The sequence below is a fragment of the Anomaloglossus baeobatrachus genome, chromosome 5, assembly GCF_048569485.1.
Source record: "Anomaloglossus baeobatrachus isolate aAnoBae1 chromosome 5, aAnoBae1.hap1, whole genome shotgun sequence".
Taxonomy (NCBI): Eukaryota; Metazoa; Chordata; class Amphibia; order Anura; family Aromobatidae; genus Anomaloglossus; species Anomaloglossus baeobatrachus.
In genome coordinates, this window is record NC_134357.1 from 142,401,391 (window position 1) to 142,418,112 (window position 16,722).

Sequence of the window (16,722 nt, forward strand, 5' to 3'; positions counted from 1 at the left end):
TCAACACAGACAAAACAAACCCCAACAAAGGAGGGGTCAGTCTGGTTTTCGGTCCTTTCGAGGCTCAGGCAGGTCCCAATTCTCCTCGTCCAAGAGGACTCAAAAGGATCAGAGAGGCTCAGATTCTTGGCGGACTCAATCACGCCCAAAAAAGACAGCAGGAAGAACCGTTACCAAGACGGCTTCCTCATGACTCTCAGTCTCCTCTTTCCGCATCCTCGGTCGGTGGCAGGCTCTCCCGCTTTGCCGACATTTGGCTATCACAGGTCAAAGACCGTTGGGTGAGGGACATTCTGTTTCACGGGTACAGGATAGAGTTCAGCTCTCGTCCTCCAACTCGTTTCGTCAGAACGTCTCCACCGCCCGACCGGGCCGATGCTCTGCTGCAGGCGGTGGCCGCTCTAAAGGCGGAAGGAGTGGTGACTTCCGTTCCTCTTCAGGAACAAGGTCACGGTTTTTACTCCAATTTGTTTGTGGTGCCAAAGAAAGACGGGTCATTTCGTCCCGTCCTGGATCTAAAGTTGCTCAACAAACACGTAAAAATCAGGAGATTCCGGATGGAATCTCTCCGCTCCGTCATCGCCTCAATGTCTCAAGGAGATTTCCTAGCATCAATAGACATCAAAGATGCTTATCTCCACGTACCGATTGCGCCAGAGCATCAGCGTTTTTTCTACGCTTCGTTATAGGAAGCGAACACATGCAGTTCGTAGCGCTTCCTTTCGGGCTGGCAACAGCCCCTCGGGTCTTCACCAAGGTCATGGCAGCAGTAGTAGCAGTCCTGCACTCACAGGGTCACTCTGTGATCCCGTATCTGGACGATCTGCTGATAAAGGCACCCTCTCAAGAGGCATGCCAACACAGTCTGAACGTGGCACTGAAGACTCTCCAGAGGTTCGGGTGGATTGTCAACTTTTCAAAGTCAAATCTAACCCCGACCCAATCACTAACATATCTTGGCATGGAGTTTCATACTCTCTCAGCGATAGTGAAGCTTCCACTGGACAAGCAGTGCTCGCTGCAGACAGGGGTGCAATCTCTTCTTCAGAGCCAGTCGCACTCCTTGAGGCGCCTCATGCTTTTCCTAGGGAAAATGGTGGCAGCAATGGAAGCAGTCCCTTTCGCGCAGTTTCATCTGCGCCCTCTACAATGGGACATTCTCCGCCAATGGGACGGGAAGTCGACGTCCCTCGACAGGGATGTCTCCCTCTCTCAGACAGCCAAGGACTCTCTCCGGTGGTGGCTTCTTCCCACCTCATTGTCAAAAGGAAGGTCGTTTCTACCCCCATCCTGGGCGGTGGTCACGACAGATGCGAGCCTATCAGGGTGGGGAGCAGTGTTTCTTCACCACAGGGCTCAGGGTACGTGGACTCAGAAAGAGTCCACCCTTCAGATCAATGTTCTGGAAATCAGAGCAGTCTGTCTTGCCCTGCGAGCCTTCCAACAGTGGCTGGCAGGCAAGCAGATCCGGATTCAGTCGGACAATTCCACAGCGGTGGCGTACATCAACCACCAAGGGGGAACACGCAGTCGGCAAGCCTTCCAGGAAGTCCGGCGGATTCTGACGTGGGTGGAAGACACAGCATCCACCATATCCGCAGTTCACATCCCAGGCGTGGAAAACTAGGAAGCAGACTTTCTAAGTCGCCAGGGCATGGACGCAGGAGAATGGTCCCTCCACCCGGACGTGTTTCAGGAGATCTGTCGCCGCTGGGGGATGCCGGACGTCGACCTGATGGCGTCACGGCACAACAACAAGGTCCCGGTTTTCATGGCACGGTCTCACGATCACCGAGCTCTGGCGGCAGACGCCTTAGTTCAAGATTGGTCGCAGTTCCAGCTACCTTATGTGTTCCCACCTCTGGCATTGTTGCCCAGAGTGCTCCGCAAAATCAGGTCCGACTGCCGCCGCGCCATTCTCGTCGCTCCAGACTGGCCAAGGAGGTCGTGGTACCCGGATCTGTGGCATCTCACGGTAGGCCAACCGTGGGCGCTACCAGACCGTCCAGACTTGCTGTCTCAAGGGCCGTTTTTTCCATCTGAATTCTGCGGCCCTGAACCTGACAGTGTGGCCATTGAGTCCTGGATCCTAGGGACCTCAGGTTTATCTCATGAAGTTGTTGCCACCATGAGACTGGCGAGGAAACCATCCACCGCCAAGATCTACCACAGGACGTGGAAGATATTCCTATCTTGGTGCTCTGCCCAGGGAGTTTCTCCCTGGCCATTTGCATTGCCTATTTTTCTTTCCTTCCTGCAGTCTGGGTTGGAAAAAGGTTTGTCGCTTAGCTCCCTTAAAGGTCAAGTTTCCGCGCTATCCGTATTTTTTCAGAAACGCCTAGCGCGACTTCCTAGGTTACGCACGTTCCTGGTGAGAGCACTCAGGATCTACATTTCCCGCACGGCACCTATGCGCCGTTCGGATGCACTCTTTATCCTGGTCGCTGGTCAGCATAAAGGGTCGCAAGCTTCCAAATCCACCCTTGCGCGGTGGATCAAGGAACCAATTCTTCACACCTACCGTTCTGCTGGGCTTCCGATTCCATCTGGACTGAAGGCCCATTCTACCAGAGCCGTGGGTGCGTCCTGGGCATTACGGCATCAGGCTACGGCTCAGCAGGTGTGCCAGGCGGCTACCTGGTCGAGTCTGCACACTTTTATCAAGCATTATCAGGTGCATACCTACGCTTCGGCGGATGCCAGCCTAGGTAGACAAGTCCTTCAGGCGGCGGTGGCCCACCTGTAAGAAAGGGCTGCTTGACAGCCCTATCACGAGGTATTCTTTTACCCACCCAGGGACTGCTTTTGGACGTCCCAATTGTCTGGGTCTCCCAATTAGGAGCGAAAAAGAAGAAGGGAATTTTGTTTACTTACCGTAAATTCCTTTTCTTCTAGCTCCAATTGGGAGACCCAGCACCCGCCCTGTTTTTCTTAGGGTATTTGTTTTTCGGGTGCACATGTTGTTCATGTTGATCAGTTCTGTTCTCCGATATTGTCTATCGGATTGAATTTGTTTTTGAAACAGTTATTGGCTTTCCTCCTTCTTGCTTTTGCACTAAAACTGAGGGACCCGTGCTCCCACGGGGTGGTGTATAGCCAGAAGGGGAGGGGCCTTACACTTTTAAGTGTAGTACTTTGTGCGGCCTCCGGAGGCAGTAGCTATACACCCAATTGTCTGGGTCTCCCAATTGGAGCTAGAAGAAAAGGAATTTACGGTAAGTAAACAAAATTCCCTTCTTTTGTTGAGACTTGTGTTTTTTTACAGCCCTCTTAGAGAGCTTGAACCTTCAATCATCTGATCACTTATACTCTATAACATTATTGCAGTACATTGTGTAAATCTGTCTTCCATGAAGCTTAGCCTGTGGCTAGGATTTACAGGAGTAACAAGAGAGCAGCAACTGGTGCCTGCAGCATTGCGGAGCATCAATGTAGCCAATGCGTGCGCATATTGACAGCAGCATATAAATGGTTAACGGCAGCAATTGGAGCTCTGGCTGCTATTGTTAGAGACATGTAAGAGCTATGTAACACAGCCAGCTTCTACCACGTATGGAGAGAGTTCCTGAGCCCCCTCCGCGCACAGTAACATCAGTGCTGATGTACATGTATGTTGTTTTGCTTTAAGTGGTCAATCTAGCAATAGTATAACCTGCACAAATAATATAGCCCCCTTTAGTCTAAGGCTAAAATATTATTTGGATCTGTTTGCAGGCGAATCGTTCTCAAGTGGGAAGTGTCATTCATCAACGGAACCTAAATGATTTAATGATGATTCATGGAATACCATTACAGCAGAGGAATATACATCTGATGGAGAAAGTTCTGTGAGTATGGCATGATGGTGTAAGCCTTCATCAGAGGGGACCTACTCGCTCTGATTTAGCCCAGTGCTCAGGTCTGATCTACAGACCTTCTGGAAAGACGTTATCAACTGTCAAGGAAATCTTTCTAGTGAACCTTCCATTAGAGTCATGCTGCCCGAACCACGGACAGAATGAATCATTGCCTGGCTGTGCGATTGCAATCACATATGTTTTGCTCTGATACGCTGCTGGGCGTTTCAGAGAAAACATGGATTGAAAAGCCGCCCGAAAACTAAATGGAAAGAACTGACTAGTCCAGCGTTACTGCCTTCTCTCTTCACCCCGCCTGGCTCCAGTTGATTGACAGACCTTCCTGCATATGTACATAATGGGAAATCTGTTAATCATCTGGAGCTGAGTGAGGAGAAGATGGACGGATGTCGTGTGGCACTACTCAGATCTCCTCCTATTGTCCCCATCCGGCTTTTCAATCTCTGTTTTCTCTGAAATGCCACAGCTATGTAATTAATCCTGACGGAGCTGTGGTATTCCTCATACACTGTTTGTATCTGGCCTCCACCAGAGCTAATAACTGCTGATCTGGGGGGTTTTAAGTGCCATCCTCCCACTAATCTTATATTGATAACTTATCCTAAATCCATCAGTATCAAAGTAGTGGACAACCCTTTAACATCAAGAAAAGGTAGATTCAACTCACCCCTCTTCACTCCAGGATCCACTACCGATGCACGGAACGCCCTGGTCTGGGCGGGAAGGCACAATCAAATGAGAAAAAAATCCAGCATCGCGTATGAGGAGATAGTTGATTAAAACTATGAAAATGTATTAAATCCAGTAAAACCATGAAAAACACATGGGGAAACACAGGGTCACAAAGTGACAAACCTGTCGGCAAAAACCGGTAGAGAACAATCAGACATCACTACACCGTGAATTTGGTGTAATGGCTGCCTCTCCTCAATAACTGACAACCTGCTGATGCAGGATATCCGTCACAGAGACAATGCCCTGATAGCCGGAAACCCAGCAGCTGCAGGGAGAACCTAACTATTTGTTTCCTTTAGCTGCACTTACAATTAGACTGCTGCACTTGTATAATAATGGAATTTACCTGCAGAGTATCACTGTGTCTGGAGGTAAGTACCATTTTTTTTTTTTGTTAATGTGAGCGAGTATAATTACTGCACTGCTAATCAGTTAATAAAGCATTGCAATTTGGGAGGCAACCATTTATAGATAATGAATCTGTATATTAATCAAGAGAAAAGCCAGTCTCGGTGGTGCTCAACTAAACAAAAAGTAAAGTAAGCAGACAAAATTAGCGGCACTCCCACCTGGATACTCTGTAGTTGGGTTGGGGACAACATGATCAGAGGAAAAATGAATACAAGTGACCGCTGTTTCACTCACAATGCACTCCTTCTGGCTCAAAACCCAATAAAAGTGCTGCTATATTGGCTTTTTCTGTAAAATAAATCTGGCAGTTCCCCTACAATAATATATTGAGTTCCTAGTCATCCTTTGAAGAGTCTCTTAACCCCTTCACGACCATGGGCGGATATATCCGTCATGGAGCGTGTCCCGTCAAGCCCCGCCCCCTGCGGAGGCGGTCGGCACACATATCAGCTGTTTTCAACAGCTGACATGTGTGCCTCCTAGCCGCGGGTGGAATCGCTTCCACCCGCGGCCATTAACCCCTTAAATCTTGCTGCCAAAGTCTGGCAGCAAGATCTAAATGCGCGCGGCCATGTTTTTACTTACCGCCGCCCCCACCGGAAGTCACGTGCATGATCACGTGACTGTCGGTGGTTGCCATCGTAGCACAGGGTCATGTGATGACGCCTGCAGCTATGATGTTTCACTTTCGTTTTCCCTCGGCACAGAACAGAGGGAAAAAGAAAGTGACTGTATCTGCTGTTTACAGCTGTATAGCTGTGACCAGCAGTTAGATAATAGTGATCGGATTGCTGATCGCTATAGCCCCCTAGGAGGACTAGTAAAATAAAAAAAAAGTAAAAAAAAAGTTTTAAAAAATAAAAAAAAACAAAAAACCTAAAAGTTCAAATCACCCTCCTTTCCCCCCATTGAAAATTAAAGGGTTAAAAAATAAATAAATATACACATATTTGGTATCGCCGCGTTCAGAAATGCTCGATCTATCAAAATATAAAATGAATTAATCTGATTGGTAAACGGCGTAGTGGCAAAAAAATTCCAAACGCCAAAATTACGTTTTTTGGTCGCTGCAAGTTTTACGCAAAATGCAATAATAGGTGATCAAAACGTAGCATCTGCACAAAAATGGTACCATTAGAAACGTTAGCTCGAGACGCAAAAAATAAGCCGTCACTGAGCCATAGATCCCAAAAAATAAGAACGCTACGTGTTTCGGAAAATGGCGCAAAACGTACGCCCCTTTTATTGGACAAACTTGTGATTTTTTTTTAACCCCTTAGATACAAGTAAACCTATACATGTTTGGTGTCTACAAACTCGTGCATCACACCCACGCATCAGTTGTACCATATAGTGAACACCGTGAATAAAACATCCCAAAAACTATTGTGCCATCACACGTTTTTCTTCGGCGCTCCATTGGGAGACCCAGACGATTGGGTGTATAGCTACTGCCTCCGGAGGCCACACAAAGCATTACACTAAAAAGTGTAAGGCCCCTCCCCTTCTGGCTATACACCCCCAGTGGGATCACTGGCTCACCAGTTTTCTGCTTTGTGCGAAGGAGGTCAGACATCCACGCATAGCTCCACTGTTTAGTCAGCAGTAGCTGCTGACTATATCGGATGGAAGAAAAGAGGGCCCATATAGGGCCCCCAGCATGCTCCCTTCTCACCCCGCTGGTGGTTTGTAAGGTTGAGGTACCTATTGCTGGTACGGCGGCTGGAGCCCACATGCTGTTTTCCTTCCACATCCCCCTGAGGGGCTCTGAGGAAGTGGGATCTTACCGGCCCCAAAGCCCTGAGGCCGGGCTCCATCCACAGACCCATTGAACCTGCTGGATACGGAGCTGGGTACCGTTCAGGGACATGGCCCTGCACCATTCAGGTACTCTGTGTCCCCGTACACACAGGCACAGCACACTCCAGACTTGCTGGGTGTGCTAGTGCGCCGGGGACAGTAAAGGGTTACAGTCACTGCAGCCTGCTGAGTGACTTTATGTATGGGGAACTACCGCGCCGGACGCTCCGGGAGCGGCGGCGCGGCTGGGACTTGTAGTGCGCCGGGGACTGAGCGCCGACCGCGCTTTTACGGCGGCGGCGCTTATAAATCCAGTCCCCGGCTTTTGCGGCCTAGCTCCGCTTCGTTCCCGCCCCCACCCTGTCAATCAGGGTAGGGGAGAGACGCTGTACAATCAGCAGCGCCGAGGGCTGGAGCCTTATTTACATGCTCCAGCCCTCTCACTGGACACTGTGGGACGCCGGTTTCCCGCTCTGACTTGGGGGCACGCCCACGGCCCGCCCCTACACACACGAGCTGGAGAAGACGCCGGCAGCCATTCCTGCAGTCCGAGCTGAGAGAGCGGACTCTGGGCAACCAGGCACAGGACTAGGGCGACCACACACCCGCTTATAGGCGGGCGGTAAGCGGCACCTGAAGTGCTGACCCCTCTAAATACCGCAGTTGTCCATTTGTATTTTATGCTTACACTGCATAGGTCGCTATTTTTGGCTATATGCCCTCTTAGATGGCGACACATCAGCAGCAGGAAAGCAGGGGTGCTAAGGCACAGGCTTTCCATGCTGCTTGTATTGCATGTACTGAAGTGTTCATGTGTATTTATGCTTGTATGCTATACACTGCACTGTACGGTCGCTAGTCTGGGCTATTTTCGCCTAGAATGACTAGACTACAGCAGCAGAAAACCAAGGGTGCTGAGGCACAGGTTCTTTTCTATGCTGCTTGTATTGCAGGGGTTGCAGTGTTCATTTGTACTTATGCTTGTGTGCTATACATTGCACTATATGGTCGCTATTCTGGGCTATATTCCCCTAGATGGCTAGTCTACAGCAGCAGAAAAGCAGGGGTGCCAAGGCACAGGCTTTCTATGCTGCTTGTATTGCATGTGCTGCGGTGTTCATTTGTACTTTATGCTTGTATGCTATACATTGCACTGTACGGTCGCCACTCTTGGCTCTATATCCTAGATGGCTAGCCGGCAGCAGCATATATGCAACACAGGCTTTCGATGCTCTTTTTACTGCATGTGATACTGTTCCACGGCACTGAACCCCATTGTGTGCAATGCTCCCCTGTAGCACTTGGTCAGCCGGGGTCTCTATTAGACGTGGCCAAAGGAACCACCTGTCAACCCTGCCCAAGGACAGGGATGGAGTTGCAATGGGATAGAGACTTGCAGTCCGGACAGGCCATGGGCAATCTGGATCATTGCTCCCTGGCCACCCTCATTTGGAATAAAATCGGTGCTCCGGGGGGGTCCCAGGAGGCTCTCTGTATGATGAGGCAGACGTAGCTCATCAGGACTTTGATCCTGACACCGCTCTCAATCCGGATCACCGGATGGTGACGCCATAAGGAATGATCCTATAGCGTCCATCAATGGAATGTTGGATCTTTCTCCCTCAGCTCCCCCAGCGGAGGAGTCAGCTTCACAGCAGGAGAAGTCCCATTTCAGTAGCTCAAACGTTTATTGAGTATTTTTCTGGCCACGCTGACTTCAGAGAAGCAGTCCAGGAACACCACGCTTACCAGATAAGCGTTTTCTCCAAACGTATTAAGGATACACGTTATCCTTTTCCCCCTGACGTGGTCAAGCGCGGGACCCAGGGTCCAAAGCTGGATTCTCCAATCTCCAGGCTTGCGGCTAGAGCATAGTTCCAGTGGAGATGGGACTTCACTTGAAGATGCTAGACAGATGGACTCTGGTTGAAATCTGTCTATGAGGCTATCGGCGTGTCGGTTGCTCCGGTATTTACAGCCGTATGGGCACCCTAAGCTTTTCAGCTGTTCTTGCACAGCTGGTCTTGAGCATATGTCCATTTGTGCCGCAGGGGCGTCCGTAACCTCGCAATGTCTGCATTGCGACTTACCCTATTAATGCTGTCCTGGAAGGACAGTCGAGGTTTCGGCCCTTCCCAAGCTCGGGCAGGTCCCATTTGTCCTCGTCCAAAAGAGCTGAAAAGCCTCAGAGGGGCTCAGCTTCCGGGGGCTCAATCACGCCCAAGGAAGGCAGCCGGAGGAACCGCTACCAAGGCGGTCTCCTCATGACTCTCAGCTCTCTCATCTCTCCGCATCCGCGGTTGATGGCAGACTCGCTCGCCTTTGGCGACATTTAGCTGCCACAGGTCACAGACCGGTGGGTGAGGGACATTGTGCCCACGTGCACAGGACAGAGTTCTGTTCTCGTCCTCCGACTCGATTCTTCAGAACGTCCCCACCTCCCCACCGAGCCGATGCTCTTCTGCAGGCAGAAGGAGTGGTAATCCCTGTTCCTCTTCAGGAACAAGACACGGTTTTCCTCCAATCTGGTTGTGGTGCCAAAAAAGGACGGCTCTTTCCGTTCCGTTCTGGACCCAAAACTGCTCAACAAGCACGTGGAGGCCAGGCGGTTCCGGATGAAACCCTCCGCTCCGTCATTGCCTCAATGTCTCAAATAGACATCAAAGATGCTTATCTCCACGTGCCGATTGCTACAGAGCACCAACGTTTTTTCTACGTTTTGTGATAGGAGACGAACATCTCCAGTTCGTAGCTCTGCCATTTGGTCTGGCGACAGCCCCACGGGTGTTCACCAAGGTCATGGCGGCAGTGGTAGCAGTCTTGCACTCACAGGGACACTCTGTGATCCCTTACTTGGACGATCTACTTGTCAAGGCACCCTCTCAAGAGGCATGCCAACTCAGCCTGAATGTTGCGCTGGAGACTCTCCAGACGTTCGGGTGGATCATCAACTTCTCAAAGTCAAACCTGTCACCGACCCAATCACTAACGTATCTTGGCATGGAGTTTCATACCCTCTCAGCGCTAGTGAAGCTTCCGCTGGACAAGCAGCGGTCACTACAGACCGGGGTGCAGACTCTCCGTCACGGTCAGTCGCACTCCTTAAGACGCCTCATGCACTTCCTCGGGAAGATGGTGGCGGCAATGGAGGCGGTTCCGTTTGCGCAGTTTCATCTGCGTCCTCTTTATTGGGACATTCTCCGCCAATGGGACGGGAAGTCAACATCCCTGAACAGGAAAGTATCCCTTTCACAGACGGCCAAGGACTCTCTGCAATGGTGGCTTCTTCCCACCTCATTATCACAGGGAAGATCCTTCCTACCACCGTCTTGGGCGGTAGTCACGACAGACGCGAGTCTGTCAGGGTGGGGAGCAGTTTTTCTCCACCACAGGGCTCAGGGTACGTGGACTCAGCAAGAGTCCACCCTTCAGATCAATGTTCTGGAAATCAGAGCAGTGTATCTTGCCCTACTAGCCTTCCAGCAGTGGCTGGAAGGAAAGCAGATCCGAATTCAATCGGACAACTCCACAGCGGTGGCATACATCAACCACCAAGGGGGACACGCAGTCGGCAAGCCTTCCAGGAAGTCCGGCGGATTATGATGTGGGTGGAAGCCACGGCCTCCACCGTATCCGCAGTTCACATCCCCGGCGTAGAAAATTGGGAAGCAGACTTCCTCAGTCGCCAGGGCATGGACGCAGGAGAATGGTCCCTTCACCCGGACGTGTTTCAGGAAATCTGTAGCCGCTGGGGAAGGCCGGACGTCGACCTAATGGCGTCCAGGCACAACAACAAGGTCCCAACCTTCATAGCACGGTCCCGCGATCACAGAGCTCTGGCGGCAGACGCCTTAGTGCAAGATTGGTCGCAGTTCCGGCTCCCCTTATGTTTTTCCACCTCTGGCACTCTTGCCCAGAGTGCTACGCAAGATCAGATCCGACTGCAGCCGCGTCATACTCGTCGCCCCAGACTGGCCAAGGAGGGCGTGGTATCCGGATCTGTGGTATCTCACGGTCGGCCAACCGTGGGCACTACCAGACCGACCAGACTTACTGTCCCAAGGGCCGTTTTTCCATCGGAATTCTGCGGCCCTGAACCTGACTGTGTGGCCATTGAGTCCTGGATCCTAGGGTCTTCAGGATTATCCCAAGGGGTCGTTGCCACCATGAGACAGGCTAGGAAGCCCACGTCCGCTAAGATCTACCACAGAACGTGGAGGATATTCTTATCCTGGTGCTCTGCTCAGGGAGTGTCTCCCTGGCCATTTGCATTGTCTACCTTTCTTTCTTTCCTGCAATCTGGGTTAGAAAAAGGTTTGTCGCTCGGCTCCCTTAAAGGTCAGGTCTCGGCGCTATCCGTCTTTTTTCAGAGGCGTTTGGCACGCCTTCCTAAGGTGCGCACGTTCCTACAGGGGGTTTGCCATATCGTACCCCCGTACAAGCGGCCGTTAGATCCATGGGATCTGAACAGGGTACTAGTTGCCCTCCAGAAGCCGCCCTTCGAGCCTCTGAGGGAGGTTTCACTTTCTAGACTATCACAGAAAGTGGCTTTTCTGGTAGCGATCACATCTCTTCGGAGAGTGTCTGAGCTAGCAGCGCTGTCTTCCAATGCTCCCTTCCTGGTCTTCCACCAGGACAAGGTAGTGCTGCGCCCCATTCAGGAGTTTCTCCCGCAGGTGGTATCCTCTTTTCATCTTAATCAGGATATCTCTTTGCCTTAGTTTTGTCCTCATGCAGTTCATCGGTATGAGAAGGATTTACATTTGTTAGATCTGGTGAGAGCACTCAGAATCTACATTTCCCGCACGGCGCCCCTGCGCCGTTCGGATGCACTTTTTGTCCTTGTCGCTGGTAAGCGCAAAGGGTCGCAGGCTTCTAAGGCCACCCTGGCTCGATGGATCAAAGAACCAATTCTTGAAGCCTACCGTTCTGCTGGGCTTCCGGTTCCATCAGGGCTGAAGGCCCATTCTACCAGAGCCGTGGGTGCGTCCTGGGCAGTGCGACACCAGGCTACGGCTCAACAGGTGTGCCAGGCAGCTACCTGGTCGAGTCTGCACACTTTCACCAAACATTATCAGGTGCATACCTATGCTTCGGCGGACGCCAGCCTAGGTAGAAGAGTCCTGCAGGCGGCAGTTGCCTCCCTGTAGGGGAGGGCTGTCTTCGCAGCTCTAACATGAGGTATTTCTTTACCCACCCAGGGACAGCTTTTGGACGTCCCAATCGTCTGGGTCTCCCAATGGAGCGCCGAAGAAGAAGGGAATTTTGTTACTTACCGTAAATTCCTTTTCTTCTAGCTCCTATTGGGAGACCCAGCACCCGCCCTGTTGTCCTTCGGGATTTTTGGGTTTTTTCGGGTACACATGTTGTTCATGTTGAACGGTTTTTCAGTTCTCCGATGTTACTCGGAGTGAATTTGTTTAACCAAGTTATTGGCTTTCCTCCTTCTTGCTTTTGCACTAAAACTGGTGAGCCAGTGATCCCACTGGGGGTGTATAGCCAGAAGGGGAGGGGCCTTACACTTTTTAGTGTAATGCTTTGTGTGGCCTCCGGAGGCAGTAGCTATACACCCAATCGTCTGGGTCTCCCAATAGGAGCTAGAAGAAAAGGAATTTACGGTAAGTAACAAAATTCCCTTCTTTGCAATTTTTCTGCATTTGGAATTTTTTTTCTGTTTTCCAGTATACCATATGGTAAAACGTATGGTTTCATTTAAAAGTACAACTTGTCCTGCAAAAAACAAGCCCTCATATGGCAAGATTGACGGAAAAATAAAAAAGTTACGGCTCTCGGAAGAAGGGGAGCAAAAAACAAAAACGCAAAAACGGAAAGTGCCCCGGGGCTGAAGGGGTTAAACAGTGCCCACCATTATGCATTTTCATAAGTTGGACCCCCTATTTGTAAACTTGCTTGTAGTATCGGGTATACACTGGCAGAAGAAAGTACAACTTTTAGGAATATGGCTGCTTTTAACAATAAAGGAAAAACTTGAACATATAATATACATATAACTCCCTTCTATCAATTCCTTGATACTAGCCAAGTGGGTGTGATCCTCCTACTCTTGTGTGAGGACGCCTTTTTAAGTCACAAAAAATGCCAGATTCAGGAGAAGAGAACTATTAAAACAGATAAAGTAAACATTAAAGGCACGTGGCGGGTCTTCTGTAAGTTTAATTAAAAAGTCTCTTTACTTTCTTGTAGGGATTCGGATGAGAGATCCCCCATTAGACCGACGTCTGCTGCACTGATCTCCGGGAAACCGAGGCCGGGCCGCTCTCTGGAGCACAGCTCCTCATCACTGTCTCACAACGTCCCTTCTGCTAGAAGACGTAACCCTCCTCGCACACTTCACCCCATTAATAATAATCCTTCAAGGTCAGGGACACCAAAGATGGAGGAAGTCATCAGAGGAACACGGCTGTAAGTCTGATACATATACAGTACTATGTTATTTTTGCCCATCTGAAAAAATAATAATGTCAGAAAAAAGCACAGAGGCATGTTTGTGTAGATAGTCTATGTCTCTGTCAGGTGTCCTGTGTGAATCCTGTTTATCAGGGATTCAAATGAAAACCCCCTGAGCTCTGCAGTATGACCAGGGGTATCACCCACAATCTTTGGTGTTCTGGGATAATGATGGTATAATGGTGTCCAGTATGGTGATCTTGGATAGCTATGAATTAGCAGCTAATACCCCTAATTTAAAGGGAATCTGTCACCAAATTTTTAACACCTTATCTGAGAGCAGCATAACATAGGTATAGAGATCCTGATTTCAGCGATGTCACTTACCACAAAGTTTTGATAAAAAAATCACTGTTTAATCAGCTTTAGATTATCATTTAAGGACTACTTGGTGTGCTGCCAGGTAATACAGCACATTCATGAGTTCTGTATAACTGCTAGATCTGCAGCAAAGAAAACATTGATTTTATCAAAATGACAGCAAACAGCTTAGTAACTGACACATGTCTGGAATCAGGGTCTCTGTATCTACATTATGCTGCTCTTAGATGGGAAAGCAAAAACCTGGTGACAGATTCTCTTTTAAATAGGTGAAAAATTCTTCAGCGCTCTGATTTTCTGACATAGTAAGACATTTCTTTTCTCTTATGGGTTTTGCCATCAACCTATAGTGCCCCTATATGTACCAGAGAATGAAGGTCCCCAGCTCTGATTCTGTGCTGCAGCCCCTTCTCTATGTTGTAGCCTGCAGCCAGCACTACTCTCACGACTGGGACTCACAAGGTACCGTTTATAGGGAAAGACTGTAAAGAGGTTGAAACTCTGAATCTGCAGTGCGTCCCCTTCATTCTTGGGATCAGTGGCAGTGCAATGGGTCAGGCCCACAATGATGACATTTTTTGATTTATATATTATCATCACTTTATTAGATGCCCATACAGCCAGATGAGATCTCATACTTTGCACTGACAAGGGGCAATCACCCCGAAACACAGTGTCTGCAAATTGAGGCTCTGATCTGGCATAAATCATATGACTAGGCTCGTTAAAGGGTCACTTTTGACTTTTAGGATTGCTACCTCCAGTAGGTGGCACTAGAGTTCGTCTCCTTCCTCCCTGAAGAGACAGTTAAATTCTGGCTGCCTCTGGGAGGCTGCACATAAAAGGATTTACACATTTCCCAGTGCACTCAACTATTAATCCATATGCCATAAGCTCCCCCTAGTGGCAGTAAAAAGAACTTAATTGTTTCTGAATTTGAATAATAGATGTGTCACCAGTAGGGATGAGTGATTCTGAACTGTAAAGTTCGGGGTCTGTACCGGACACCTTGTGTTCGGTGCTGTACCCTTAACAAAGACTTTTGACTGTACGTCCGGTTATTTACCAGGTTTGTAAAATGAATAAAGCTTGTTGAAAGGCAAGATTTTCCAACATGTATTGACATGGCTGTGATTAATTGGCCAGGGAAATCACTGTTTAAAAAAAAAGGGCATACTAACCAGTCTCCACGGTGTACACTTCTTTTGGGACCGCTCATTACATCTCATGCATACTCACTGCTTCTCCTGCCCACCGTCTGTGACAGCGTCTTTGATTGGCTGTAGATAGACTGCCAGCGTGTTGGCATCTTTGATTCATAGTCCTCACAGCGGCTGTCTGTCTGCCCAAGTAAGGTGTAAAGTGTAAAAATAAATAACATGTCTTCGGGTGCCCTGTATATAGATACCCAGTGCAGATAAAGCATACAAATACAGGCTGCAGCCCCCAGCTGTGCACAATATCTTGGCTGTATATCATACTAAGAGGAATCTAATGCTGCTTTTTAATAATTATTTTAATAAATAATTAATAAATCCAGTGTGTAATCCCCCCAATTTTGATCCAAGCCAAGATAAAGCCGACAGCTGGGCGCTGGTATTCTCAGCCTGGTGAGGCCCATGTTTTTTGGGCCCTACCCAGCCTAAAAATAGCAGCCCATAGCCACCCAGAAATGTTGCATCCATTAGATGCAATAATTCCGCCGCTTTACCTCCTTCCCCATTACTAATCCTGTAAGTCACAAGAAATAAACACAAACAAAAAATACTTTATTAAAAAAAAAAAACAACAAAAAAAACACTCTTTCACCAATTTATTAACCCCCAAAACACCCCGGCAGGTCCGTCTTAATCCACACGAGGTCCCACGAGGTCACAGTGCGCTGTCACATTAGAAAACATAACTGTTCACTGCGACTGTCAGAGAAATACTAACTGAGCCGCAGCTGTGAGCGGTAACGTCATTGAGTTCACCTGAAGTCACAGCTGGGGGTTCCCACGGTAACGCAGCTGTGACATCAGCTGTAGTGACCCGAGGTGAACTCAGGGACCTCACCTCAGGTGGTCATTGAACTCCATGCTAGATTACCAGATGAGGTAATGTGTGCACATTGAGTATTTGGTTGCAGACATTCCTGCACCAAATCTGCATCTCCTGGCAAAAAAACGCAACAAAATTGCATCAAAACTGCATCTCGTTCAGATGCGGGTTTTTTTGCCAGAAGATGCAGATTTGGTGTATAAATTTCAGCACCAAGTCTGCATCTTCTGAGAAAACCGCACCTTAACTGCATTTTTTTTTCCATCAGGAGATGCTGATTTGGTGCAGAAATGTCTGCACCAGATTTCTGGAACAAATTTGCATCTCCTGGCAGAAAACCACACCAAAACTACATGAAAACTGCGTTTTTTGTTTGATTTTCCGCTAGAAGATACAGATTTGGTGCATGAAGTTGGTGTATAAATTCCAGCACAATATCTGCATCTCTTTTTTTTGCTAGGAGATGCAGGTGTGAGGTGAGGTCAATGAGTTCCCCTGAGGTTGTGTACCGTGGGACCCTCCAGCTGTGACTGCAAGTAAACTCTGTGACATCAATGCTCACAGCTGCAGCTCAGTCAGTGTCTGCCTGAAGCCGCAGTGGGTGGTCATGGTCTCTAATGTGACTGTGCGCCTAATGGATGGATACGAAAAGTCTGGGCAGCTGTGGGCTGTAAGGCAATGTGCGCACGTTGCGTAAATACATGCAGTTACGCTGCGCTTTGTAGCGCAGCGTAACTGCATGCGTCCTGCGTCCCCTGCACAATCTATGGAGATTGTGCAGGGGCTGTGCGCACGTGGCGTTTAAGAGCGCAGCGCTTCGGCTACTGCCGAAGCGCTGCGTAAAAAGAAGTGACATGTCACTTCTTTCCTGCGCTTTGCCGGCAGCTCCTGCTCTGTCTATGGCAGGAGCTGCAGGCAGAGCGCATGGAATCGGCGCTCACTACGGACATTTCTGCAGCGATCTAAAGCGCACATGTGCTCTTCAGATCACTGCAGAAATTTCTGCAGGGCTAGTACGCAATGTGCGCACATAGCCTTATTTTTAAGCTGGGGGGGCAGTATCCATGGCTCCTTCCATCCTGATAATACC

The 16,722-nt window shown here is 49.1% G+C and overlaps 1 protein-coding gene across 4 annotated transcripts in view; it reads left to right on the top strand.

Moving 5' to 3' along the window:
- The window catches only part of FAM149B1 (family with sequence similarity 149 member B1), a 102,594-nt gene that overhangs the window by 44,882 nt on the left and 40,990 nt on the right, over positions 1–16,722 (top strand). For all 4 annotated transcript variants that reach the window (XR_012754230.1, XM_075348949.1, XM_075348948.1 and 1 more), the window contains exons 10-11: positions 3,715–3,827; positions 13,008–13,226. Coding sequence is in view for 3 of the 4 variants with exons in the window: in XM_075348949.1 (XP_075205064.1) it covers positions 3,715–3,827; positions 13,008–13,226 (332 nt within the window). In the remaining variant the exon portion in view is untranslated. The remainder of the gene's footprint in view (positions 1–3,714; positions 3,828–13,007; positions 13,227–16,722) is intronic.